This window comes from Myotis myotis, unplaced genomic scaffold, assembly GCF_014108235.1.
Source record: "Myotis myotis isolate mMyoMyo1 unplaced genomic scaffold, mMyoMyo1.p scaffold_m19_p_17, whole genome shotgun sequence".
Lineage (NCBI taxonomy): Eukaryota > Metazoa > Chordata > Mammalia > Chiroptera > Vespertilionidae > Myotis > Myotis myotis.
Window position 1 is genome coordinate 34,372,487 of NW_023416321.1, and position 24,940 is coordinate 34,397,426.

At 54.9% G+C, this 24,940-nt stretch overlaps 1 protein-coding gene across 5 annotated transcripts in view; it reads left to right on the top strand.

Moving 5' to 3' along the window:
- The window catches only part of RPH3AL (rabphilin 3A like (without C2 domains)), a 133,733-nt gene that overhangs the window by 75,410 nt on the left and 33,383 nt on the right, over positions 1 to 24,940 (top strand). For 3 of the 5 annotated variants that reach the window (XM_036340949.1, XM_036340948.1, XM_036340950.1), the window contains exon 5: positions 8,248 to 8,334. The exons of 1 other annotated variant lie outside the window; for it this stretch is intronic. In XM_036340949.1, coding sequence (XP_036196842.1) covers positions 8,248 to 8,334 — 87 coding nt within the window. Of the gene's footprint in view, positions 1 to 8,247; positions 8,335 to 9,257; positions 10,136 to 24,940 lie in introns of those variants that run through there. One more of the 5 variants, XM_036340951.1, reaches the window with a different exon arrangement.

Here is a 24,940-nt window from a genome sequence, read left to right on the forward strand (position 1 = left end):
ACATCTTGACACCTCACACTGAGCACATCCCTGGCGTCCAGCGCGTCATCCTCAGATGCCGTTGCCTGAGTGAATGAATTCGTCAAGACTGAGTACCATGGCTCCTGTGGTCCCCCTTTGCTCAGACATTATTAGCTTGGCTATTTCTTTTTAAAGCTTCCTCTCAGCTTCAGATTGAAGAACCTTCTGCACTCCCTGGCCCAGCTGTTGTTTGAAACCGTAGCTGCCTCCACTGGGCCCCCGTCACCCACACCGCACGCCCCTTGGGCCCCATCGAGGCGGCTCAACCCGCCTTTGTTTCCCGTGATCTCTGGAAAAGAGGCAAAAAACAGAACAAAAACAGGCACACAGTTTCTCGTCTCAGAGGTGATGCGAGGATAACCAGCACCTGGAAGAGTTAACAGGGGCCGGTGGGTGGGCCCAGTGGAGGGGGCAGGTGAGCAGCCATCATGTCATCCTCAGATGCCGTTGCATGAGTGAGTGAATTCGTGATGCGAGGATAACCAGGACCTGGCGGTCCCTTCCTGCCTGAAGTGCCCCGTCCCCCGTCAGACACGCGCAGTGGGGCACGAGCGCAGACATGACCCAAGGCCCCCGCGAGGCGTGATCTCTTATTATGCGCTTGTAAATGGTCATAAGCGAGAGCTGCTTCTGTTCCCTTTGAAACCCTCCCCTCCACCCAGGACACGGAGCCTCGTGAGTGGCCGGTGGAGGGAGGAGGTGCTTAGAAGCTCGTCCTGAAATCTGCACCGCTTCCTGCCTCCTGTCCTCTGGGAGAGGCCGCTGGGGGCGGGGGGCTCACAGGCCAGGGGTTTTCGGGTGGTCCCGGAGCAGCGCCATGTGCGGGAGAGAAGGGCCTGCTCGCAGGTGGCGGTGCCGCTTCTAGAAGCCTGTATTGCTGCGTCGTTTTCCCTAACACACAATCGGATGCTTCCTCGTTGAAGGTTTGCTTTCTGGCAACGAGAACACACCGTGCGATGTGGAACGCATACGTGCGGGGTCCCGTCTTCACGTTGCTTCGTGCGTGTGCTGCTGTCGTTCGTACGTAGCCATTTCTGCCCGCCCTTGGGGGTCTGTGCGCACCATGTGCAGCGTCGTTCACAGAGAGACCCGCGCACTGTCATTGTCGGTTGGCTGGAACTCTTGGGAAAGTCCTTTTCCACACGAGTCTTGCCAGTTCACAAAGTCCTCCACCCCCTGGGACACTGGAGGACAGTGGGCTGTGCCTCGCTCGTCCTCCTCGCTCCCAGAACAAAGCTTCGCACCAGTACCGACGAAACGTTAGTTGAATTAAAGCATCAAATATTTTCAAATTAACCGTCTTCAATATTCACTTCTGCCGTGCAGCGTGCATTTCCTGGCCTCCCTGTACGGAACACTCGAGCACAGTTTCATCTTATTTTGGTTGACTGAGCGTCGCCAACATCTCTGTCTGTGTGATGGATGATAATCCCGCCGAGCCCTCGGGGCCTGTCGAGGGTGCGAGCTGTTCCCGGTTACTGAATGTTCCCAGGGAGGCGTTGGTGTCTGGTGCCGAGCAGCTTTGTTCCCGGCCCCGCACCCCCTCCCTTCCTCTGATCAGATCGGTTTGGGAACCCCCGGTGGAGCTGGGGGTTCTGCGTGAGGTGGCCGGGGACTCACAGGGAGGCTGTGAAGGCCCACCTGGGAGCCAGGGCCCGAGCACAGGTGCACCTCGCCTCGAAGGTCCCCTTGCACTTCCTGTGGGAAGGTGAAGGTGTTACCTGGCAGTGGCGGCGCTCCAGGGAGGCCAGGGGTCACCCAAGGGGCCGGGGTTATGAGAACGTTGAGGAGGGCGCCCCCTCAGACATTAGGATGAGGCTGCATCCCCGGGAAAGGAAAGGGCACTGAGCATCCGTTGTTAAGGGTCGCACCCACAGGACCTCTCTGGCCCTGCCGGGTGCACCCCAGGGTGGACAGGCCAGGAGGGGTCCTGTGGGGTGCGACCGTTAACATGGGATGCTCAGAGCCCTTTCCCTGGGGTTCGGGCCAGCCTGGGTCGCACACGTACCCTGAGAGTGAGGCCTGCCCGGCCAGCAGCCTGGCCACCCCTGGACACCCTCCCCCGAGCGCAGGCTCTCCCACCACCTCCCCTGTGCTGCCATGTGGGTGTTTCCTGTCTCTCTGTGTTTCGTCTCCTCGGTAACTGGCACATGCTAGGAGGGACCACATTTTGCCTTCTCAATTGCAATAGTACAAGTAGCTGCTGTTTGTTCGTTCATTTATTCTGCAAACGTTCACTGTGCCAGGCACTGGGAGTAGGAAGGTGAACAGAACAGACCTGGCCTCTGCCCTCAGGGAGCTGACAGCAGGGAGAGGAAGTGGTGGTAGTCATAGAGCCACGTGAATGAGGCTAAAATTCCCGGCAGCTGAGGACAAAAGGCAAGAGCTCATTACGGAAGCTCCAACCAGGGAGGAAGTCAGGGAGGGCTTCCTTGAAGAAGTGGTGCTTTTGCGGAGGTCTGAAGGGTAACGAAGAGGGAGTGTGGCCAAGTGCATCCCAGACAGAGAGAGCAGCACGTGCCAAGGTCCTGTGGCAGGAAAAACAGTGAGGACCAGAGACTGAAGACAGGCTGGGGCTCGCAGCACCGGGGCCGGGGGGAGGGGCTGGCAAAGAGGGAGAGTCTAGCCTGAGCGGGCCTCACACCATGCGAAAGGGGCTGTTTTCATCCAGAGAGCCACAGGAAGTCTTTGAAAGCTTTTATGCTGGCAGGGATGGGAGAAATAACATGATTAGATTTGCATCTTGAAAAGATCACTCTGGCTGCCATATCGGGAACCAGCTGGAGGCTGGACAAAGTGGGGATGAGGAGACCGACGCGGGGGGGGGGGGGGGGGGGCGGTGCAGTCCGGGCCCTCGAGGGGGCAGCACGGATCGGGGAGGGTGATAGAGGGCAGTTGACAGTCAAGATTCAAAGTTTTTGGAGATGGATTATTTGGGTGGGAATGAGGGAGAGGGAGGATGGAGGGTGATTCTGGGTTTTGGCTTGGATCACTGATGGGTGCTGGCACCCTCTACGGATCCAGGCATGTGGGTCAGGACTGTGGTTACTGCCTGCTCTGTACCATGTTCTGTGCGAAGCACTTTCCTGAATCGTCTGCCTTGATCCTCCCTGCGGTGGTATGAGTCCGCCTGTTACCACTGTTTCACAGATGAGGAAATGCCCTCAGAGAAGGTTAGTGACAAGTCTAAAGTTGCATCTGAACGGCCCCAAAGTCTGTGCCCCGTGGGCCCTCCCCTGAACCATCCCCTTCCCCCTGTGTGCTCTAATCTGGGATACATGTGTGCAAAAGGGACGCATGGAGTGCCCGAGACAGGATTGAGGGGATTGTATGTGCCAACTGAAGGCCTGGACTTTTTTTTTTAAATATATTTTATTGATTTTTTACAGAGAGGAAGGGAGAGGGATAGAAAGTTAGATACATTGATGAAGAGAAACATCAATCAGCTGCCTCCTGCACATCTCCTACTGGGGATGTGCCCGCAACCAAGGTACATGCCCTTGACTGGAATTGAACCCAGGACCCTTCAGTCCAAAGGCCGACACATTATCCACTGAGTCAAACCAGCCAGGGCAAGGCCTGTACTTTTGTCACTTCTGCTCTGAGGGAGGCCCAGAGCTAGACTTGGTTTGTTGGACACTCAGACACAATACTAGGCTGTGGGAAGCGTGAGGCAGCCATGACCACCGGGGAAGCCAGTGCTCACCTGCCCAGGGCAGTTCTGCTCAATGGAAGCCCATCTCAGGCAGGGAAGCAAGTGACGGCCCCCAGGCCCCAGGGCTGTCCTTCACATGGCTGTGGAGTGCACCCTTTGCACTGACTTCATGTCACAGCTGGCTCATACTCTCACTGGATTTTTAAAATACTACCAGCTTAATTTTCTTTTTTGGAACCTGGGAATAAAGACCAAGCCCGTAGGGGAAGAGGCTCATTATTCTCTTACTGATTGGAGATTTAGCTGAGGAGCAGTTATGTATTACTTGAACTGGAGCATGTTATCTTTTTGCTGGCCTGGATTCCCCAGCCAGAGACACGACACAACTGAGAGATGTGGGATCTGACCGCGGGTTCCACCAGTGATGGGAGGCAGCCTGAAAACAGGGCTGTGCGTGGGCGAGGAGCGTGTGCCTTGTCCTACCACCCCCAACCCCTCCAGAGCACCCCACAGGGCAAAGGGAGGAGGGAGCATTTGGGAGGTGCCACTCATCCACACCCTCCCCCGCTCCCCTCCCCCCCAGCGTGGGAGCTGACCACCAGCCCCTTGCGGGCATCTGGCCCCCACCACCTCTGTCCCCAGGCCCAGTGGTCTGTGTGCTGTGGTCTGTGGGTAGAAGACAGCACACAGCTCAGGGCACTCCCTCCCGGTCTCTTTCTCTGTTCCCCACCAGCATGGATGTTTAATCAATCAGACAATATTTATTGAGGGCACGTGCACACCCATCCTTCCAGCCCGGCTTAAACATCACTCAGGCAATGCAGCGGGCAGCCACTCCGCCTCGGCAGGCTGACATGGGACCGAGCGTTGGGCGCTTCACTGGGGACGCATGCGGCCTGGGCCCTGCCTGCCCCGCAGTGTGCCATGCAGCCCATGGGCACTCAGGAGGTGACGGTCACGGGAATCAGTAAATTGGAAGGCGAGTAGGAGTCAGATGGGGGGCGGTGGGGGGGGGGGGGGTGGAGTGAGGCCAAGACAAAGGACGGGCTGAGAATGGCAAGCACTGGATCCCGATAGCTGATTGGAAGTGGGGCCTTGTGGGGAGCAGTGGGGACAGGCCAGTGAGGGCAGCGGTGAGCGCGGAGGCACCCAGCCGAGGCCCGGGTCCCGGGGCCCAGTGCCATCCAGCAGAACTTCCTGCGATGGTGGAAATGTTCTATTTCTGTGCCATTCGATGTGACGTGTGGCTATTGAGCACTTGAAATATGGTCAGTGTGACCGAGGAGCTGGGCTTTTCCTTTCATCTAGTTTCAATTAATTTTGATTTAGATAGCCACATGTGGCCGGGGGCTACCACGTGAGCTGGTGCAGGTCTGGAGGAGAATCACGCAGGGTTTCGGAGCAGGGCGCGAGGGCGTCGCTGATAAGAATAACCGGCAGTTATTGAAAGCTTAGAACGTGCTGGCCGCTCTTCGTGTGAGTCTCAGTGAGCCCTCAAGACAACCCTAGGGCACAGCTCCGATCCCATTTGACAGAGGAGAACATCTGAGGCTTAAGAGGCTTTGCGTAGCTTGCCCTCGGGCCCACCCGGGCCTGCCTCACTCCGAAGCCTGCGCCAGAGCACCAAGCTGCAGTGCTTGGGAGCAGGCTCGGGGCAGTGTTTCTGGAAAGCGAAGTCGGTGACAGGGCAGGAGAGCATGAGGGGGAGACCTCGGGAGGACAGGGGCTCGGATCATCCAGGTGAGATAGATGACAACGAGCCCCGCGTGCAGAAGCAAAAGAGGGGGCCCAGTCCTGGGCAGGGGCTGTGTCCTCCCAAAATCTGTGGGTGGAAGCCCTGACTCCAGTGTGATGCTGTCTGGAGTGAGGCCTTTGGGAGGCAATTGGGGTTGGATGAGGCCATGAGGGTGGGCACCGTGATGGGATCTGGGCTGTAGACGCAAAGGAGGAGCCCAGAGCTCTCGCTTCACCATGTGAGGGCACAGCGAGAAGGAAGGGGCACGTAGAAAGGGCCCTCTCCGAGAACCCGGCCTGCTGGCACCCCGGTCTGGGCGTTCCGGCCCAGAACCGTGAAACGTGTGTCTGCTGTGTAAGACACCCCATCTAGGATTTGTTTTGTGATAGCAGCCCGAGCTGACCGCGACAGGGCAGAGGCCGCAGCCCCCCCACCTTTGCTGAATGTGTGGGGCGGGGCGGCCACAGCGTGGGAGGGAGGCTGTGGGGACGCCCACGGAGTGTTGCCGGGGAGGCCGCTGGGCCTGGGCTCCCTGTCCGCCTGGGAAACCTCTCTCAGTTCAGGAGCGGCCGCCCTCCCCGCAACCAGAGAAATATCGAGGAGGGCGGAGCCAGACTCCCAGAACCAGTGTCGTGGAGCCGATGAGCATATGCGGCTGCACACTCATCCCCAGCACAGCCTGTGCCAGGTCATTCCGTGTCACCTCTGCCCATTCATTCATTTGAGAATCATCAGCCACACTCCCAGGCACGTGAGCCGGCTCCTTGGAGAGCCCTGGGCACCAGCTTGGCACTGGGCAGGGAAGGGAAGGGCATTACCCAGCTCTCCTAGGTCCCGAAGCCTGATTGTGCCTTCGTAGCGAAGGGACCTCCGGCGGCCTTTACCATCTCCGAGCCTCCATGTCTTCAGCTGCATCATGGAGAGCCTGCCTCCCCCTCCTTCATACTTTGTTGCTTGGCACACGCAATTGCGCAGGAAACGGTAGCGACCCGTCTCGTGTTCTCTCCTTCTTCCTGGCACCGTTGTCTCAGGGGGCGGGGCAGGGCACTGTGCTTGGAGGGCGACTGGCATCGAACCCTATAAGCATGTAGAACACTCACCAGGAGCATCTCACCCCCTGAGGGGCCACACTCCTTCTCACACGTGCACCATTTGTTCATCCCGGGTGGTGGGAATTAGAAGTAAAACAGCCAACCGGCGTCAGCACCTCCTTCCTCTCTCTTTACCCCTGGGGGAGAGGCCTGTGTGCATTTCCACCTGATGGGCTCACGGGGGGCCTGTCCTAGAGGTAGAAGGGCTGGGGGTGAGATTGGGAGGGATACGAGAGGCAGTCCTAGGGGCAAAGAGGGGATTTCAGATCAGGTCTCGGGTGGTGGGCCAGGGCTCCAGGGGGCAGGCTGCCAAACCCAGGCCTGGCACAAAGGTGGCCAGGCCCCTTCCTCTCCAAGGGACCCTGGAGCTCAGAGGGAGAGCAGCATAGAAGGGAGCATCCAGACAGGGACCTTCCCCAAGCCCGGGACCTTCATGAGAGCTGGGAAAGGGCCCGCTGTGACGGGGATGGACTTTCTTGCCAGCCCAGAGAGCTGGGAGCTGGGAGGTTACCTTTTATTTGGAGAAACAGGAGGAAAGTGACAGTTCTCATTGGACGGTATTGGATGGTAGCAAATGCATACCCTCCCGCCCAAAGAACGTGTCGGCTTCCCTTCCGCCGAGAGCTGGCTCCCCCTCCTGCAGCGCGGGGCTCAGCTGCCCGATCAGGCGGGGACGACAGGCTCTGGGAAGCCAAGTTGGTGACATTTTCCTCTGCGTGGAGAGGGGTGTGCCTCTTGCTCAGTGGGCAGCCTGCAGGAAAGGCCAGGCGGTAGATCCAGCCTTCCCTCGGTGCTAGGGCAGGTAGGGGGGCCGGAGAGAGCCCCCAGCCTGCAGAGCCGTGGCAGAAACCAGTGCTCAGAGGAGGGCCTGCTGTCGCCGAGGCAGACTGTACCGCGAGCCGGGAACGGGTCTCGGCCCCACCAGGTCCCCTGCCTCCCGGGGCATGTCACCCGGCCTCTCCCACCACCGTGTTGCCGTGCATTTCGGGGAAGCGAAATATGTATTTAGAAGTTATGAGCTTAAGCAGCAGAGAAGGTCAGCCACTGCAGGAACGAGGTTCTGGCTACTTACGTGTCTGGAGAAATTACATAATGGCTCCAGAGCCAGACCTGAGCCCGCTACTTGCTGGGTGAACTTGGCAAAGTCTCCACCTGCTTCTAGCCCCCGAGGCCTCACTGTGAGGCGGGCCTGATGCTTAGGGAGCAGGGTGCCTGGGCTCACTCTGTGAAGGGACCGGGCATGAAGTCGGTCACTGGTCCTTCTCACGACAGCATCTCCTCACGTCCGTGACTTTTTCTGCATGCTTATACACAAATGCGTTTTCTTTGTTGCATAACATCTTCCGCCGCCCACCTTCCCGGGGAGGGACGCAGCCCGCTGTGCCCGGGCCATCTCGTATTCTGCTGCCTGTGCTTGGCTCCTCCACTCGCACTGGGCGTTTGGGCGGCTTCCAGTTCTCTGCTGTGGAACATGATGCAGCTGTGAATGTCGGGCAGCTTATTTGTGGTGTGCTCCTAACAGAGAGTGATTGTGGGGGTGAATCTGTACCGTGGAGATTCATGGGGGGGCAGGTCCCTGGTGCCCCGGAGCCACCGGTGCCCTTTGGGTGATTTGCCCTTCTGGCCTGAAGCCACAGCCATCCCTCGGAATACGGCCGAGGGCTCCCCGGCCACGGCTTCCCCAGCCCCTCAGCTGAGGAGGAAGCAGCTCAAGTGTTGACCGCCCCGTGTCCTCTCTCTTATAGAAAGTCTGCACCAAGTGTGGGATCGAGGCCTGCCCTGGCCAGAAGCGGCCCCTGTGGCTGTGTAAGATCTGCAGTGAGCAGAGAGAGGTAGGGTGCCCAGGGAACGGGTGGGGGGCCCTGGGGCCGGGTCTGAGCCCATCCCACCGGGGGAAGTCCATGGTTGGTCATGGGGGGGCGCCAGGGGGCTTCCCTGGAGGTCAAGGAGGACCTACTGGGGGTGACCAGGGAGAAGGGTGGGGCGTCACCTGCTGGGTGGCCCATTTTCACGGCGTGGAGGTGGCGGTGGGCCCTGGTTCTGCTATGCCGGGGGCCCCTGGCTTCGGTGGGAAGCCCTTACGCTGGGTGTAGGTTGCATGGCATGGCGGGGGGGGGGGGGGGGACAGGGGGCACCTATTATTATAGCCATAGTAATGTCCACCCCAGGTTGAGCATTTATTATGAGCCTGGCACCACGCTGTATGAACCCATTAAATCCTTTCACGATCCCCTATGAGGGTGTGTCAGCATCCCCTTCCGCTGATGGGAAATGGAGACTCGGGAGGTGGCACCCAGCTGGCTCCTGTGGGAGCTGGAAGGAAGTGCGGCCAGGTCTGCTATGGTGATGCCACCCCACAGGCCCTTCCGGTGCAGAGCTTCTGTCATTCTAGTTCTTCCCCATTTTAGGAGGAGAAATGGAAGCTCAGTGGGGCAGTCACAGATGTGGGGCTTGAACCTGCATCTCCTAACCCCAAACCCCGGGCTTTCCTCCCTGTACCAGGATGGGATGTGGGGCCACACCAGAGCAGGACATTGGCAGGAGCTTCCGGGGAGGGGCACGGGACGGGGGTGGTGGGAGCAAAATGCGCCTGGCAGAGGGAGCACGCCCTTGGTCACCACATGTGGATCCCTTCCCTTGCGTGGCACTTGGTATGTGCTCTTACTCTGAGGGCCCATAGAGGCCTCAGTGTGGGAGATTCTCAGCCAGGCTGTCCTTGAATACTGCTGCCCCTGCCGTGTCTCCCCTTCTGCAGGTCCCATCGGCTGCCTGGCAGAGCCCCTCAGCCCATCCTCCACGGCCCCGCTGCCCTTGTTTATTGCTTTATCTTCCTGCACACATTGTTCAGTCCTGTCTTCAGGCCACTAAGTCTCTGGGACTGTCTCCCGGCTGTTGGTGTTGCTGGTTCTCCCTCTTCGCGTCAGCTTTCCCCGGATGCGTTGGGGTTTGGGTTTGTGTGCTCATCTTGAAGGGGAGTCCGTGTCCCCCTCTTGCTCTCCCTGCTCATCACCTCCACCCAGGTCCTGGGGGGCCCAGTGCAGAGCCAGGCTCTCGGGCTAGTGATGAGCTGTGTCCATGTGACAAGGGGACTATTCCCAGGGCCAGTCATCAAAGCCTCAGGCAGTCTGGCCGGGCCCTGGCTGTGTGGGTGCCGCTTCCAGCTCCCCTCCGTGTCCGTAGTCTTAGGTGAGCTCTAGTTAGGGGATGCAGGGGGGAGCTCTGCTTCTTCAGCCTCTTTTCCCAGATGGGAAACCCTGTCACCAGCCCCCGTTTTCAGTGGCTCTGGCTCTGGTCCCCCACTTCCCGTGGTCCCTGTGCCCTAGAAGACCAAGCTCCCGGTTGCCTCCACCGGCCGAAGGGCCCAGAACTCCACGGGCTGGGCCTTCAGCTCCTCCAAATAGGAAACATTTGGAGTTTCTCATCCATCGAGGTGAACACCTTGTTTCTGAGCGCAGATAGGTGTGCTTGCTGTGTTTAGAACCTGCTCCTCGGAACCGGGAAGGTACCCAGCATGTGAACTAACATTCCGCCTTGCCTGGAGGTCCCTGATTTCTCATCCCGACTCGGAGATGATAATCTCTGTTTCTTAGAGACGCTGTAAGAATTCAGCCAGGCCCAGACCGGTTTGGCTCAGCGGATAGAGCGTCGGCCTGCGGACTCATGGGTCCTGGGTTCGATTCCAGTCAAGGGCATGTACCTTGGTTGCGGGCACATCCCCAGTGGGGAGTGTGCAGGAGGCAGCTGATCGATGTTTCTCTCTCATCGATGTTTCTAAGTCTCTATCCCTCTCCCTTCCTCTCTGTAAAAAAATCAATAAAATATATTTTTTTTTTTTTAAAAAGAATTCAGCCAGGACCTTAGATGTACAAAGTGATTGATGTGCAAAGCGTACATGTCCGGCCTGGCACAGGTACTCTGCAAGCATCAGAGGCCTCCCTCTCTCCCAGCCAGAAGCACCCCCTTTGAACGGGAGGTCCTCCTGGAAGTCTCCCCTAAGACGCAGCTCTCTGTGAGAGAGGACATTCCTTAAAACGGCATCTTGTGGGAGACACCTCCGCAGGACGAAATGACAGTCACAGCTGAGCTGTTAGAGGACAGAGATGAAGGAGCTGTCACAGAAAAGAAGGTGGGTGAAAGGCAAGACGGATGTCGCCAGCGTAATAGCTTAGTGGACGGCAGCAGAGGCGGCTGGCCCTGCCCGTCCCCACCTCCAGCTACCCTGGCATAGCACGTGCGGGGCCCACCACCAGCCCTTCCTAATCGCTGGAGCACCGGACATCTGAAATAGCTTAGGACGAATTTCCTTATCTTTCTGAGGCAACGCATATGAAGCTGTGCATCACGCTATCACTTTGTCCTTGAATTTCCAGAGGCGAATAAAACTCAGCAAGATGAAGGACACCACGTCCCGTCTCTGCAGTGCCAGGCCAACTGTGGGCACTCGGTGTGCGCGTCCCGAGCGCGGGTGCCCTTGGGTACCGGACCCAGGTGCCGCCTTTTCCTGCCAACGTTTGGGATGGGAGAGTGACAGGGTAATTGGTTTGCTAATGCCTTTTTAAAAAATTTTGCTTAGAAAGAGATCTAATCACAACAAAGAGATAGCTAAATAGAAAGAGCATTTAAAATGTCATTTGAAGTGCCGCTTACAGCTGGTTCTGAGTCCGTGATAAGACTGAGGAGCTCCGTCCTGCGGGGGAAGCGCGTCCCGACGGGAGAACTTGAATGGTCTGATGGAGACTCTTGCACCAACGCTCTTATCTTTCCTCCGGATGCTTCGCTCCCATCATCTCTGGCTGAGCTTTTAAACACTTTTTTTCTGGAGTGAGATGAGTGCTGGTTACACGTCCCTGGGCTTGTCAGGTGGGCGTTGCTGCCTGTTTGGTGCACGTCCATGGTGTGGGGGGAGGCGGGTGCTTCAGCCCCTCTGCTCCTGAGGGGCTGACAGTCTAATGCCTGTGTCCATTCGGGCACTCAGCACATGTTATTGAGCATCTTCTATGGACCAGGCCAAACAGCTCTTCCCATGGGAGGGAGACCACAGACGCAGTAGAGTCAATGCCGCCATGTCGCAGGTGGAGATACAGTGCCAGGGGAGGGGGAGAGGGTGCTGGAACAGTGGGGGTAGCTGTTATTCGATACGGGGGAGGCGGGGAAGGGTTCCTGATCCAATGGCATTTGAGCAGAGCTCTGAAGCGCACTGTGTGGCTGTAGGGATGGGAGCATGCCAAGCGAGGGGTAGTGAGTGCAAAGGTCCTGGGGCAGGTGGGTGCCTGGTGATTTGGGGGACTGGCGAGGAGACTGGCGTGGCTGGCGTTCGTCAGGGTTGGGAGAGGAGGTCGGAGATGTGGCAGGGGGTCGGATCGTGTTGGTCCTGCCGGCCATGGTAGGACTTTGGCTTTTACTCTGAGTGGAATGGGGAGCCTCTGAGGGTCGGGAGTGGAGGGGAGACATGACCTGAGTCCTCCCCACCTCCCCATCTTTTCAGAGGATGCTCTGGCTGCTGCGTTGAGAGTAAATTGTAGACTATAATGATGTCAGAGTCAGTAATGACATTTTATCTTTCTTATTTAATATTACCCCATTATTTAATATTACCCCAGATATTTATGTTCTTGACTGTTAGTGTGTGACCCTTAGAAGTTTTCATTTTTTTTAAAAAAATATCATATACATTTTACTCTTTTCTGATTATACAATTAATATGGCTCATCATTGACATTCCCAATGTGTAAGAAAACATAAAGTAATACACACCCAAAATATCCGTAATCTTATCATCTAATCACTGTTAACATTTTGGCATATTTACTTCTGGCCGTCTGTGTATTTTTCCTTTCTATTGCTGAACCCATGTTTTAAAATTAACATATATCGTAAATAGTTCTCAGCATAATCAATAGCTCTTTGTAAACATTCTGTCATGTGGATAGTCTGCCCATTTCAGACACCTAAGTATTTCCTTCCCCCTCTTATTAATAACTGCAATATGCCAGTATGTGTGGGTGCATAGCTTCTTGACCACATTTTACATTTTGTCCTCAGAATGGGTTCTTAGAAGGGAAAAATGAACATTGCTGTTTATATGCCCTCTTTTCTTATAGACCCTTGAGTTGTTGCTGTTGATTTATCTAATAATTAGCTGGTCTGTAATTTTAATCTTTTTAGTAGGAGCCCTCGATGTGTATTTTCTGAGTCTTTTGCTATACGGTAGCTGTTGCCTTTATACAAAGAAGATAACTTGATTGATAATATAATTGATCATAATCTTTCCCACTCAGAATTCTGTGGATTTGCCCCTGTTGTCTACCCACCTCATGTGAAAAGAGCCACCATGAGGGAGAGGCAGCAAAGGGAACAATAGGAGCACCGGTACCCAGGGAACTAGAGATGATGGTAAAACTGTGAGAGAGAGATAAATAGGTTTTTAACTTAATTAAAAGAGATAAGAGGAGTAGAAACAAATTCAACAAACAGGACCTTTGAAAAAAGTGAGCAAATTTGAAAAAGAAACAAATGAACCATTTTTATTTCTGAAAATGACTGTTGTCAATGAATTTTAAAACTCAGTTGAGTAAATTTTAGAGCAATAAGCCTTGTCATTCCCATGAACAGCCACAGATACTTTCCTTTCATTTGCTTCTTATTGATTTTTTTAAAAAATTTTTATTGATTTCAAAGGGAGAGGGAGAGGGAGAGAGAGAAAGAGAAACATCAACGATGAGAGAGACTCATTGACTGGCTGCCTCCTGCACGCCCCCCACTGGGGATCAAGCCCACAACCCAGGCATGTGCCCTTCACTAGAATCGAACCCGAGACCCTTCAGTCCACAGGCTGATGCTCTGTCCACTGAGCCAAACTGGCTAGGGCATCTTATTGATGTTTTTATGTTTGATCCCTGGTTGGCCCTCCCAACAGCCTGGAGTACCTGGCCCCTGACGGCCACTCCACCGGCAGCCATGACTGTGATGTGTGTGTGACCACACCAAGCTACACTCTTTACCTAATTAGCCGCTTGCCTTTTTTCAACTTGCTGCTCCTGTAAGCATTCATTTTCCCAACTCCCCGCCCCCCACCTCACTGCGTTCCTTCTGTGAATACTGGTAGGCACAGGCTTTGGGCACTTTCCTGGTTTCCCTACTGGTAAATTAAGACACTCTGAGATGCGGTCAAGATTTAAAGAAATGGAACAGGGAATGAAGCCGTCCTCGGGGACCGGTGAAAGGGCACAGCGGGCACAGCTGAGGAGCCCCAAGAAGGGCCCGTGGCCCCGACGACAGTTCCGAGGGTGCAGGTGGGCAGCAAGCCAGTGAAGCCTTTGATGCCGAAGTTGAGAGAAAGAGAAGGCGGGGTGACAGGGCCCAAGGCACAACCCAGAGTTGTTTTCAAGGCAGGAACAGAGATGTGGGGAGAAGTCCGAGGCCAGACCTGTGCCTTTATTTCCCCTTAAATAACCCCGCACAGCCCTAGCTGGTTTGGCTCAGTGGATAGAGCCGTTGGCCCTCGGACTGAAGGGTCCTGGGTTCGATTCTGGTCAAGGGCACATACTTCTGGTTATAGGCTCCATCCCTAGCTCCGGTCGGGACGCATGTGGGAGACAACCAATCGCTGTGTTCCTCTCACATCCATGTTTCTCGCTGTGTCTCTCCCCCTCCCTTCCACTCTCTTAAAAATCAATGGGAAAATATCCTTGGGTGAGGATTAACAAAAAATAAATTAATTAACTAAACACACACACACACACACACACACACACACACACACACACACGGTGAGCAAAAGTAGGTTTACAGTGCCCTGGCCTGTGGGCTCAATGGTTAGAGCATCTGCCTGCACACACTGAAGAATCTTGGGTTCGATTCCCAGTCAAGAGCATGTACCTGGGTTTCAGGCTCACTCCTTCCACCCACCCCCACCCCCGTTAGGGGCGCAACCAGTCCTCTCTCTCTTTCTTTCTCTATCTCTCTCTCTCTCTCTCCCCCTCTCTCTCCCTTCTCCCTCTCCCTTCCTCCCTTGTACAATCTCTAGAAAACAATGGGAAAAAATATGCTCATGAGGACTAGCCAAAAAATAAATAAAAGCAGGTTTACAGTTATGAGTACATGAATGAAACACAGAGTTTATTCTTGTGTTGTTAATTATTAATTATTGTGTTATTTTCCATACAAACAACTGTAAGCCTACTTTTGCCCCAGTATATATATATATGGAAATCGAAATTTTATCTGGATATGCCAGGTCATTTTCATGGGCTTTTGTACAGAACAAACATATTTGGCTCTTTGATTCAGGAAAGCTGTTCCAATTATGCTTTTGCTTATTACTTTGTTCCCAACAATCTCATTTCTTCAGAGTACTTTTAATTTGAAAATCACATTTCCATTCTGTCTTCTGTATTCATCGTCTTCTGCCCAATTTCCCTCCTTTAATTTTCCCCTCCCTTCTGAACAATCTTGAAGCTTCTCCCCCGCATCACTGATTCCGTTTTTTGGTGTTTTTTTTGCCTGACTGTGGGCTCCTGTTTGTCTTGCGCACACGCACATGCATTTCTGTGCCTTCAGGAGCCGTGAGCTCCACACCAAGGTTTACCAGGGGCGGCACCCACCCCCGCACAGCCCCTTCCTCTGCCCAGGGTTATACCTGTGTGCTCTGTCCACAGGAGGCCCCTGTGACGCCCCCGTGACCTGGCCCCCCGGCCACTGGAACTAGAGGGACATGGAAATCTGCAGTCCCTGGTTCGCCTGTTTCCTTGCCTCTTCCCGCCTCTCCTGCCCTCCCCCGCCCAAGCTTTCCTGAAAGTTATATACCTGCCCAGGTGCAGCTCCTCGTTCCAGCCCCTTCCCACTCCTGCCTGGTTCTTCTCCTCTCCCTTATTTATCCCCAGGAGTAAGACAGGCCTGGAGGCCCGGCTGGTGTGGCTCTGTGGTTGAGTGTTGACCCATGCACCAAGAGGTCACTGGTTCCATTCCCAGTCGGGGCGCATGCCTTGGTTGCAGGCTCGATCCCCAGTAGGGGGAATGCAGGAGGCAGACAATCAATGATTCTCTCATCATTGATGTTTCTATCTCTCTCCCAAAAAAAAAAAAAAAAAAAAAAAAAAATCAATAAAAACAAACAAAAATAAAAGACGGGGTTGGAGGAGGAAGGACAAACTCCTATGTGGTACCAGAAACCCACAGGTGTGCCATGCCAGGAAGGCTGGCAAGGAGGGTGCTCAGACCCTGCCCCCTGACCCCTGCCGGGCGGGCAAGGCCCAGGTGGGCAGCGACCCCTTCCATGCAGCCCACCTGCCTTGTGGAGCCGAGACTGGCTGGAGGCTGGCATCAGATCCCTCCTGTGCTGGTGCCCTCGTGCCCTTTCTTCTCCAGCTCTCACGGGTGCAGGTTGGGAGGCACTGCGTCAGGGGCTTCTAAACACGGGACCTCGCCAGCCGGAAACTCATTTCACTTGCTGGTCAGCCTTTAATCCCATTCATTTAACACAACAAAGTGACTCATTCAAAGTTAGACTGTAATCAGTGGAAAAGTTAATTGGAATCTAATTTCCCCAGGATTCTGGAGAGCATTCCTCCAGCCTGTAAAAGGTGTCTTTGGAGTAAGAAGGCTTCTCCGAGGATGCAGGCATCCTCTGGGGGGGAGGAGGGAGAGCTAGAAAGGGGTGAAGGCCAACTTGTAAGTCATTGAAAGCTGATTAACTCTTCTCTGTTCAGCATGGGCTCGGCCTTCCAGATTCATTCCTGATCTAACTCAGCGAGGCCGAGGCCAAGGAGGCGGGGGAGGCGGGGCTGCACCAACAATGACTGTGTTTCCCGCAGTGCTTTGCATATCAAAGGGGCTCAGGAAATGTTTGTTGATTGAAAGAGACATTTTCAAAAAAAAGTAAAGCTGGTTCTGTGCTCAGATCTCTTTAGAATCTTTCCCCAGCGGGTGCTTTTGATTCTCCTGAGGTCTTATCTGGGGTCCCCCAGTGCCCTTTGCTGCGAGGTCTGTATTCCTGCCTCCTGGCCCCTCTCTCCCCCTTGTTGATTGACTGTGAGAGGAACTTGTGAAGTAGGGAAGTGGCTTCACGTGGGTCTTTAAAGCCTCTCCAAGCTGCCCAGCCTGGAGGGTGACCCGTAGCCCAGTTAGGGCCCCTGGGGAGTCCGCCTTGGCTCAGGCCTGCAGGAGGCCCAGGAAGCGGGGGCCCCCTCCCTCCCAGCCAGCACAGGGGGTGGCAGCCGTGCCAGCAGAACCCACCGTGCTCGCGGCACCTGCCTCTCCGGCGGGCAGCCTGGGCGCCTCGCACGCTGCCATCTGTTCCCACGCTGGTTTTCTCCTGGTCTTGCTGTTACTTGCAGTTTGGATTTTAGCTGCAAACAGCTTTGCCAGAGGGCCCCCTCCGGAGGCCGCGAGCACAGCCAGGAGTGGGTGGTTGGTGCGCGGGTGGGCGGGCGGGTGGCTGCCCGAGCTCCTCGCCATCTGCGTCTGCCTCGTTCTGGGCGGCGGTTGCGGCGTCCCTGGGGGACCCGGATGGTCACACTTCCTCGGTGTGTTGGTCACCTCCCACACGCCACGGCTCTACCAAGCAGACCCACTGTCAGCGCAGGCTCCCACGCATGTGGAAGTGGCAGGAGGAATAGGCTCCTGGCGCCAGCCAGTCCCCCTTCCTCCCGTGGCGGGCAGAGCAGTCTCCCACCCCCGCCCTGCCCCTGTTTGGGGTGCCTACGTGAGCCTGTGTTTGTTCATCGGAGAAAGAACTTCCCTCTCTGAGGTGCTGTCCAATCCGAGAGGGAACGGACTTTCTCACCATGTGCGCCAGCCCATGGAGCCGGCTGTCCTCCCATGCCCGCCAGAAGGGCCGACTGGCATTCAGCAGTGGGCATGCACTGAGCACCCACTGTGGGCCAGGAAGTGAATACCTACTTCACCCTCACAGGAGCCCAGGGGGGTACTCAGTATTGCCCCATGTGACAGATGGGGAAACTGAGGCTTAGAGAAAGGTCACCTGCCCAAAGACACCACACAATAATTGATGGGGCCAAAGGTTGAAGCTAGGTGTGTTTGCCTCCAAAACTCCTTCTGACTGACAACTCTTTCTATGCATTCATTCATTCATTCATTCATCCATCCATTCATTTATTTATACTCCATTCATATAATTGTCATTGCGTGTTTGCTATGTGCTAGGCCAGCTGTGGGCAAACTACGGCCCGCGGGCCGGATCCGGCCCGTTTGAAATGAATAAAACTAAAAAAAAAAAAGACCGTATCCTTTTATGTAATGATGTTTACTTTGAATTTATATTAGTTCACACAAACACTCCATCCATGCTTTTGTTCTGGCCCTCTGATCCAGTTTAAGAACCCATTGTGGCCCTCGAGTCAAAAAGTTTGCCCACCCCTGTGCAAGGCACTGGTTAGGCCCTCGGAAAATGCAGTGAACAGCCACATATCTCTGCCTTGAGTTTCCATTCTGGCAGGGTCTGGGGAAAGAGAGAGGGAACAGACAATAAACATAAGCAAACTACTAGATGAGCAAAGTGTATAGTATGTTAGGTGCTGAACGGGAAGAAGACAGAGGAGAACAGGCAGAGGGAGCAGGAGTGTTGGGTGCGGGAAGGAGGGGAGAGCGGCTGCCGTGTTACACGTAAACCGGTGACCACATCACACCCGTGAGGGCGGCTAATATTTAACAAGCAGACAATAATAAGTGTTGGCGAGGATGTGGAGAAATCTGAGCCCCGGTGCCTTGCTGGTGGGCACGTAAAATAGTGCAGTCACAGTGGGAAACGGTGTGGCATTTCCTCGAAAAGGGATGACCTAGCAATTCTGCTTCCGGGTGAATACCCTGAAGAATTGACAGCCGGGACGGAAACAGATCTACTTGCATACCCATCTTCACGGCAGCATTATTCACAGTGTCCAAACGGTGGAAGCAGCCCAAGCGTCTCCTGTTGGGCAATTGGATAAACCAAATGTTCAGCCTTGAAAAGGAAGGAAACTCTGACACCTGCTGCAACACGGAAGAGCATGGAGGACATGCTACGTGGATCAGCCAGTCACAAGAAGGACCAATACGGTGTGATCCGCCTCTGTGAGGTGCCCAGAGGAGCCACATTCATAGAGACGGGCAGTAGCATGGCGGTTGCCAGGGGCCGGGTGGGAGCGTGAGGAGTCGCTGTTTAACGGGCACAGTTTCCGTTTGGAAAGATGAAAACGGGCTGGAGACGGGCGGTGAGGACCGTAGCACATCCCTGGGCAGGTACTTAGTGCTCCTAGACTGTCTACGAAAAATGATTCGCAGGCGGAATGTTGTGTTATGTACATTTTACCACAATTTTAAAAAGGGGGAATACTGCCCGCCCGGCGTGGCTCAGTGGTTGAATATCAATCAGCCTGTGAACCCAGAGGTCTCGGTTGGATTCCCAGTCAGGGCACATGCCCAGGTTGAGGGCTCGATAGGTAGGGGCCGATCAATGATTCTTTCTCATCATTGATGTTTCTCTCTCTCTCTCTCTCCTACTCCCTTCCTCTCTGAAATCAATAAAAATATATTTTAATATAAATTTAAAATTTTTCTTTAATGGGAAAAGGTGAGCCGTTCCCTGATGGAGGAGTAGTGGAGAGGCCAGCGGCTCCGGGGATGGAGCAGCCCGGGATGGGAACACACCACGCCGTGTGAGGCTCCCCATTTCCCACGCGTGGGGACCCGGGGTCCCCTGAGCGGACGTGGGAAGGGCTGGTTGGTCCCAGGAGGCTCTTTGGCCTTGGGGAGAAGACATCAGGGGTGAGGGGTCCCGACCTGAATGAAGCCCTCGGCCCATCAGGAACGTGCCCTCAGCTCCTCGTGTTTGGCTCCCTCACACCCCTGCCCGCCCCCTGACTCAGCCGTCCCGGGGCCCAGCCGTCCGTGGGGCTGGGAGCCCTGTGGTCTGCGTGACCGACCTTGAGAACGGCAAGGTGTGTTGCGGCTTCGCTGTCCCTGTTGGTGTGACAGCGTCCTGACACCACCGCCCAGCTCTCCCTCCGCACCCCCACCCCCCACACACTCCCTGTTGGGCCTGCACAGCCTGCTTTCCCTGCTAGGAGACCCTCCTGATCATGCCTCTGGGGAGGTGGGCAGAAAGCTGGGGAGAAAACACCTGAATTTGGTTGTTTTCTTGCATTAACGTAAACAAAATTTTGCATCAGCAGAGTTTCCTGCTCGTTTTTCAGATGCCCAGTGACATTGGACGGCACGGTTTTGCCCTCCCCCTAGCAGCTGTCTCAGAGTTGGAGCCTGGGGAGTAGAGTATGGCTCCGTCTTTCTGGACCTAGTGAAGCCCCTAGGTGGTGCCCAGCCCTGGGAAGCCCACCCATCCCCCCTCCTAAGGAAATAACTCGGGAAGTTGGCACATCCACAGGGACAGGGAAGCCACGCCTTGTTATTCTCAAGGTTGGAACCAGAAAGCCCCTCTGAGAAAAAGGGAAGCAGAAGAAAACCGGTCTTTATTGGAAGCATCCCCCAGTGCGGGGCGGGGTTGGACTCTGCGTCCCCCTTTCCCAGCCCAATGGCAGCTCTGGGACGTACGCGACCAGGCCCAGGTCGCACGGCAGAGCGGAGGTTTGACCCAGGCTGTCTGACAGGCTCTTGCTGCGAAGCTGGTGACCACTGCCCTCGGGAAAGGATTTGGCTGTTTTCTTGCATTAATTTGAATGCAAGAAATTCCTTTTCCAGGGCGGCCTATAGGCTGGAGGAAGGTGGGATGGATGGACGGACGGAGGTGGCCCTTCAGCCTGTCTCCCCTCAGTTGCCAAAGTAGTGCCAGCTCTCTGGGTGACTCCTGGGCCCCTGCCCCTCCCCCAACTTGGCAAGTTGTTACATCCCCGCCTGGGCTAAGGCACCCGCACCTGGAGCCCAGCCTGGCCCTGACCATTATCTAGTGGCGACCCTGAACCTGGCTTCGGGTCCCGGCACCTGATGGTGGCCCCCTTGGCCCACGAACTTTGCCTGCTGCTGCCAACCTTGTGGGGAGCTGTGTCATGTCACGGGCCAGCTCCTGGTGCTCCCTGATTGCCAACTAAATCAGAGGCCCGTTCAGTCGGAGGCCCGCCTGGCTCATCTCCACATGGTGCTGGCACCGCAAGAGGTCACCTCCCGTGCATGCTGCTCCTCCTTGCACCCCCTCCGAGCTGCACCCTAGAGAATCTCCCTGGGAGACAAGGCCAGGATTGCACGTGCACCGGTCCTTATCATCACAAAAGCAACCCAATCAGAAACAAACCCAATGTCCGTTCGTGGTGGGATGGATAGATGGATTGTGGCTACAAAATAATACACGGCCGTGAACAAGGAACTGCGGCTGGGACTCACCAAAGGGTGGATTAAAAATGCATTAAAAATACCTGGATTAAAAAGGGGGGAAAAACCAAGTCACTAACGGATACAGAATGATTCAAAAGGCTGATGTTCAAAAACAGTTGATAATTTATTTAGAAGTGCACACGTGCGTGGCTTTTTAAAATAGAAAGAAAAACATGGGATTGCTTTATACAAAATTCAGGGGCCGGGGGGGGGGGGGGGTGGACAATTCTGGATGGTGTCTCCCTCACGAAGGCAGGAGGGCTCACAGGGACATCTCAGAGTGGGTAATATTTAATTCATTGTTAATTTCCCAGGTGTTGGCTTGAATATGGTTCTCTGAGGTGTACTGTGTTTCATACACTTCCGCACGCATGCTAGATTTCACAGGCACACGCCCAAAAGATGCCAGGAGACCACTAAGATCCGACCCAGAAAAGCTTGCATCAGTGAAGTGGAGAAAAACCTTTGAAATCCCCCAGAATGAAGGGGAGGGTGGGGGAAAAACAAAACCCAAAGAGCTGCAAACAGTCAGGGAGACGGTGATGAATCTGGAAGAGAGAGAAAGTAATGGAACCTCAGGATTGTAGGTTTTCCCCAAGAAGGACCCAGAGCGGTTGGGAATGAAGCAGTGGTCAGATCCATCACGGAGCAAAGCATCTCCGAATTGGGAGTGTCCTGGCCGGGCCAACAGCCCGGCCGCATCGGGGCCAGCCCCGAAATGGTTTCCCGTTGGCTCTGGAATGCGTTGCTGAGACTGTGTTTAAACATAGGATGTTTGTTGTTCTGGGAATTGAATCAAAATCACAGAGCTCTTCTGAAAAGACCTGGCCGGGTATAATTGGCCTGTCCAATGTTCCCATCCAGCCCTATTCATTTCCTGTGCGCGCCCACTCCAGCTGGGAGCGGAGGCCGGCCTCGCAGCCAGACATCGCCGAGCACGTCTGCCCTCCCAGACATGTGCCGGAGCAGGGACGATCGTTAAATATTTGGGATTCCATGCTGCATGCAAATGAGGTGTGAGGGGAGGCGTCCATGCAGTGTCGACAAAGCCAGAGATGAAGAGCCTGCACCATCTGTGGGACCTGCCGGACTGTTCTGAACAAAGGGAGAAGGTGGCATGTGGGCAGAGGGCTGTAGGTCATGCCAGGAGGGGTGGCGCCCCCGGGCACAGGCCCCCGGCGTGGGCAATGAGGAGGGGCTGAGGCCCAGGTGGGAGGCTGGCCAGCGCATTCGAGGCTCTCCCTGACCCCAGGCACACAGCCCGCAGCCCCGGAGAGCCTGCACGTGCTGCTCAGTGGTCATGGCGCAGAAGCCGTGCGGGATCCAGCCCCTCCACGGGGTGCGTGGAGGCAAGGCGTTCCCTCTGGTTCTGAAGCAGCCTGGCCAAAGCGTTTATTAAACTATCTGTCAAGAAAGCGCCTGCGGGGTGTGTTTCCTCGCTCCGTTTTTTCCTCTCCACTGTGCTGGCGATTGCCTGCCTCCCAGACGGACCTGCCTGCTTGAAAAACCCACTTGAAACGAAGAGGAAATTCGCTCAGGCCCTGGCGAGGGCGCGTCCATCGTGCTGTGGGCTGAGCCAGGAGCTGCTGCCCTGGGGGTTAGAAGAAGAGGCAGAGGGGCACTCTGTCTTTGCTGGGCTTCCTTTCCAGCCCAGCTCCTGGCTCTGGCGAGAGCACCCTGAGGTTCTCCGTGATAGTCATTAAAATGCAAATACCCACATGCTCCTGGGAGGGCCTCACTTGGCTTCCCGCTACCACCTGGATTCTGAGTTAGCAGTGAGGAGGGATTAGTGGAAAGCAGAACCCCTCAGCTGGGAGGGAGCTCTGCCCGCCTGGCCCTGCGCTTCTCAAAGCCCTGGGTGACTCCGGATTGCTTACCGGTGCCCTGCACCGCAGACAGGGCCACCAGCCCAGTACAGAGCAGCCCTGACAGCAGCGCTCTCAGGGGGTAGAGGACAGGGCCAGGGACGCCAGCCCTTTGTGGGCTTAGGCCAGGGCCACCCATCTACAAGAAGATGTGATCTTTCCTTTCCTAGTTCTTTTTCTTTCACGTATTTTTCTTATTGATTTCAGAGAGGAAGGGAGAGGGAGAGAGAGATAGAAACATCAAGGATGAGAGAGAATCATCCATCAGCTGCCTCCTGCACACACACATCCCCACCCCCATCCCCACTGGGGATCAAGCGCGCAACCCAGGCATGTGCCCTGACCGGGAGTTGAACCGTGACCTCCTGGTTCATAGGTCGACACTTCAACCACTGAGCCACGCCAGCCAGACTGAATGCTGTCTTTAATTTAGTTCCTTGCTCACTGAATTTTCTGATGCTATGAGTTCCCCATTCTCGAGGTTATTTTAATTTATTTTTTGGCCAACAGAACTATACTTTTGAGCAATTGCAATTTTTTTAGGAAGACTGGACGGATGGGTCTCTGTTTCCTGTTTTTGCTGATCCACAGTCCCTTTCTGGGATAAGAATCACAGCCAAATTCGGGTTTACAGGGGCAAGTGGCGGCGTCCTCGTGGGCATTTAGGATGGCGGATGCCAGTCTTTCCTGGGCTGCCTCTGTGTGGTTACAGATGCCTGCTTCCTGCCCCACTGACTGGACATACAGGCACGTCCACGCCACAGCCACACACACAGGATAAGTTCGAGTCCCCATCCTGCTTGAGTAGGGCAGCAGGTGATCCCGCTGTCTGCCAGAACTCTAAGGTAGGATGGTCCCAATCATATATTTCTGGCATAAACTAGAGCTAAAATTGGATGTGTGCGTTCCATTAGCACACCTGCCTGCCTGGCTCGGTACCAGCTTGTTGTCGTTGGCTGTAATCACGGCTTCTCACACTCAGCTTGTCGCCACGAAACCTTGTCGGAGGCAACGCCCAACTACCCGTGAGGGCAGCATCCCTTCCAACCAGCAGCACAGCGGGAAGGACCCAGCTCTGCCGGGCTCTGTTGCTGGGAAGGCCTGGTTCCCTTTGAAAAACGTCCAGGTTTCTCCCACTGTCAAAATTCTGACTCGTGTTCTAGCCGGCGTGGCTCAGTGGTTGAGTGTCAACCTATGAACCAGGAGGTCACGGTTCGATTCCCGTACAGAGCACATGCCCGGGTTGCAGGCGTGATCCCCGGTAGGGGGCGTACAGGAGGCAGCCAATCAGTGATTCTCTCTCATCATTGATTTTTTTTTATGTATTTATTTTTTATTGTTAAGAGAGTGAGGGAGAGGGAGAGAGATCATTGATGAGAGAGAATCATTGATCGGTGGCCTCCTGCACGCCCCGTATTGGGGATGTGAGAGATCGAGCCCGCAACCCAAGCAAGTGCCCTGACCAGAAATCGAACCGTGACCGCCTGGATCATAGGCTGATGCTCAACCACTGAGCCACGCCAACCAGGCTCATCATTGATGTTTCAGTCTCTCTCTCCCTCTCCCTTCCTCTCTGAAATCAATAAAAATATACTTTAAAAAGTTTTTTTAGAGGAACTGCAAAACTGCCATTCTCCCGAGCATTTGCTCAATCCTTCAAGCTCTTGCTTTCAAGAATATCTTCAAAAAATTGGCTCAAATGAACTCTTATAAAACTTTTCTGTAGATTTGGATGTTCTTTCACCAATACAGCTTTTCTCCCTTACGTCACATCCAGATTCAATGTACCAGCCACAGGCTGCCCCCACTCCCCGTGCGTCGAACTCCCACGCAGCCCAGGGATTTAATAACATTGACGTCCAATGACCACTCTGTTATCCTTTCATTTTAATCGAAGTAATACGTGCATGGGGTTAAAAAATCCAGTTGTTCTGAAGAGGTTATGCTGGAGGAGGCGTTCGCATCCCGGCCCCTCCCTTGCCCACCTGTCCGTCGTGCACAGACCAAGTGCTGTAGTTCCCAAGCTGGCTCCGCCATGACTTTCCCGATTTATCAACTTTGGATGATCTGAAAGGCGAGGAACTGGCTAGCTTGGACTACGCTTCTTCCCCTCTCCTAATTTTTATGCTTTTATTATTTTTTAGCTCTTTGATTAAATGAGGGCCTGGCTCTTCTCTCTCTCTCTCTCTCTCTCTCTCTCTCTCTCTCTCTCTCTCTCTCCCTCTCTCTCTCTCTCATGTGTGTGTTCAGGTAA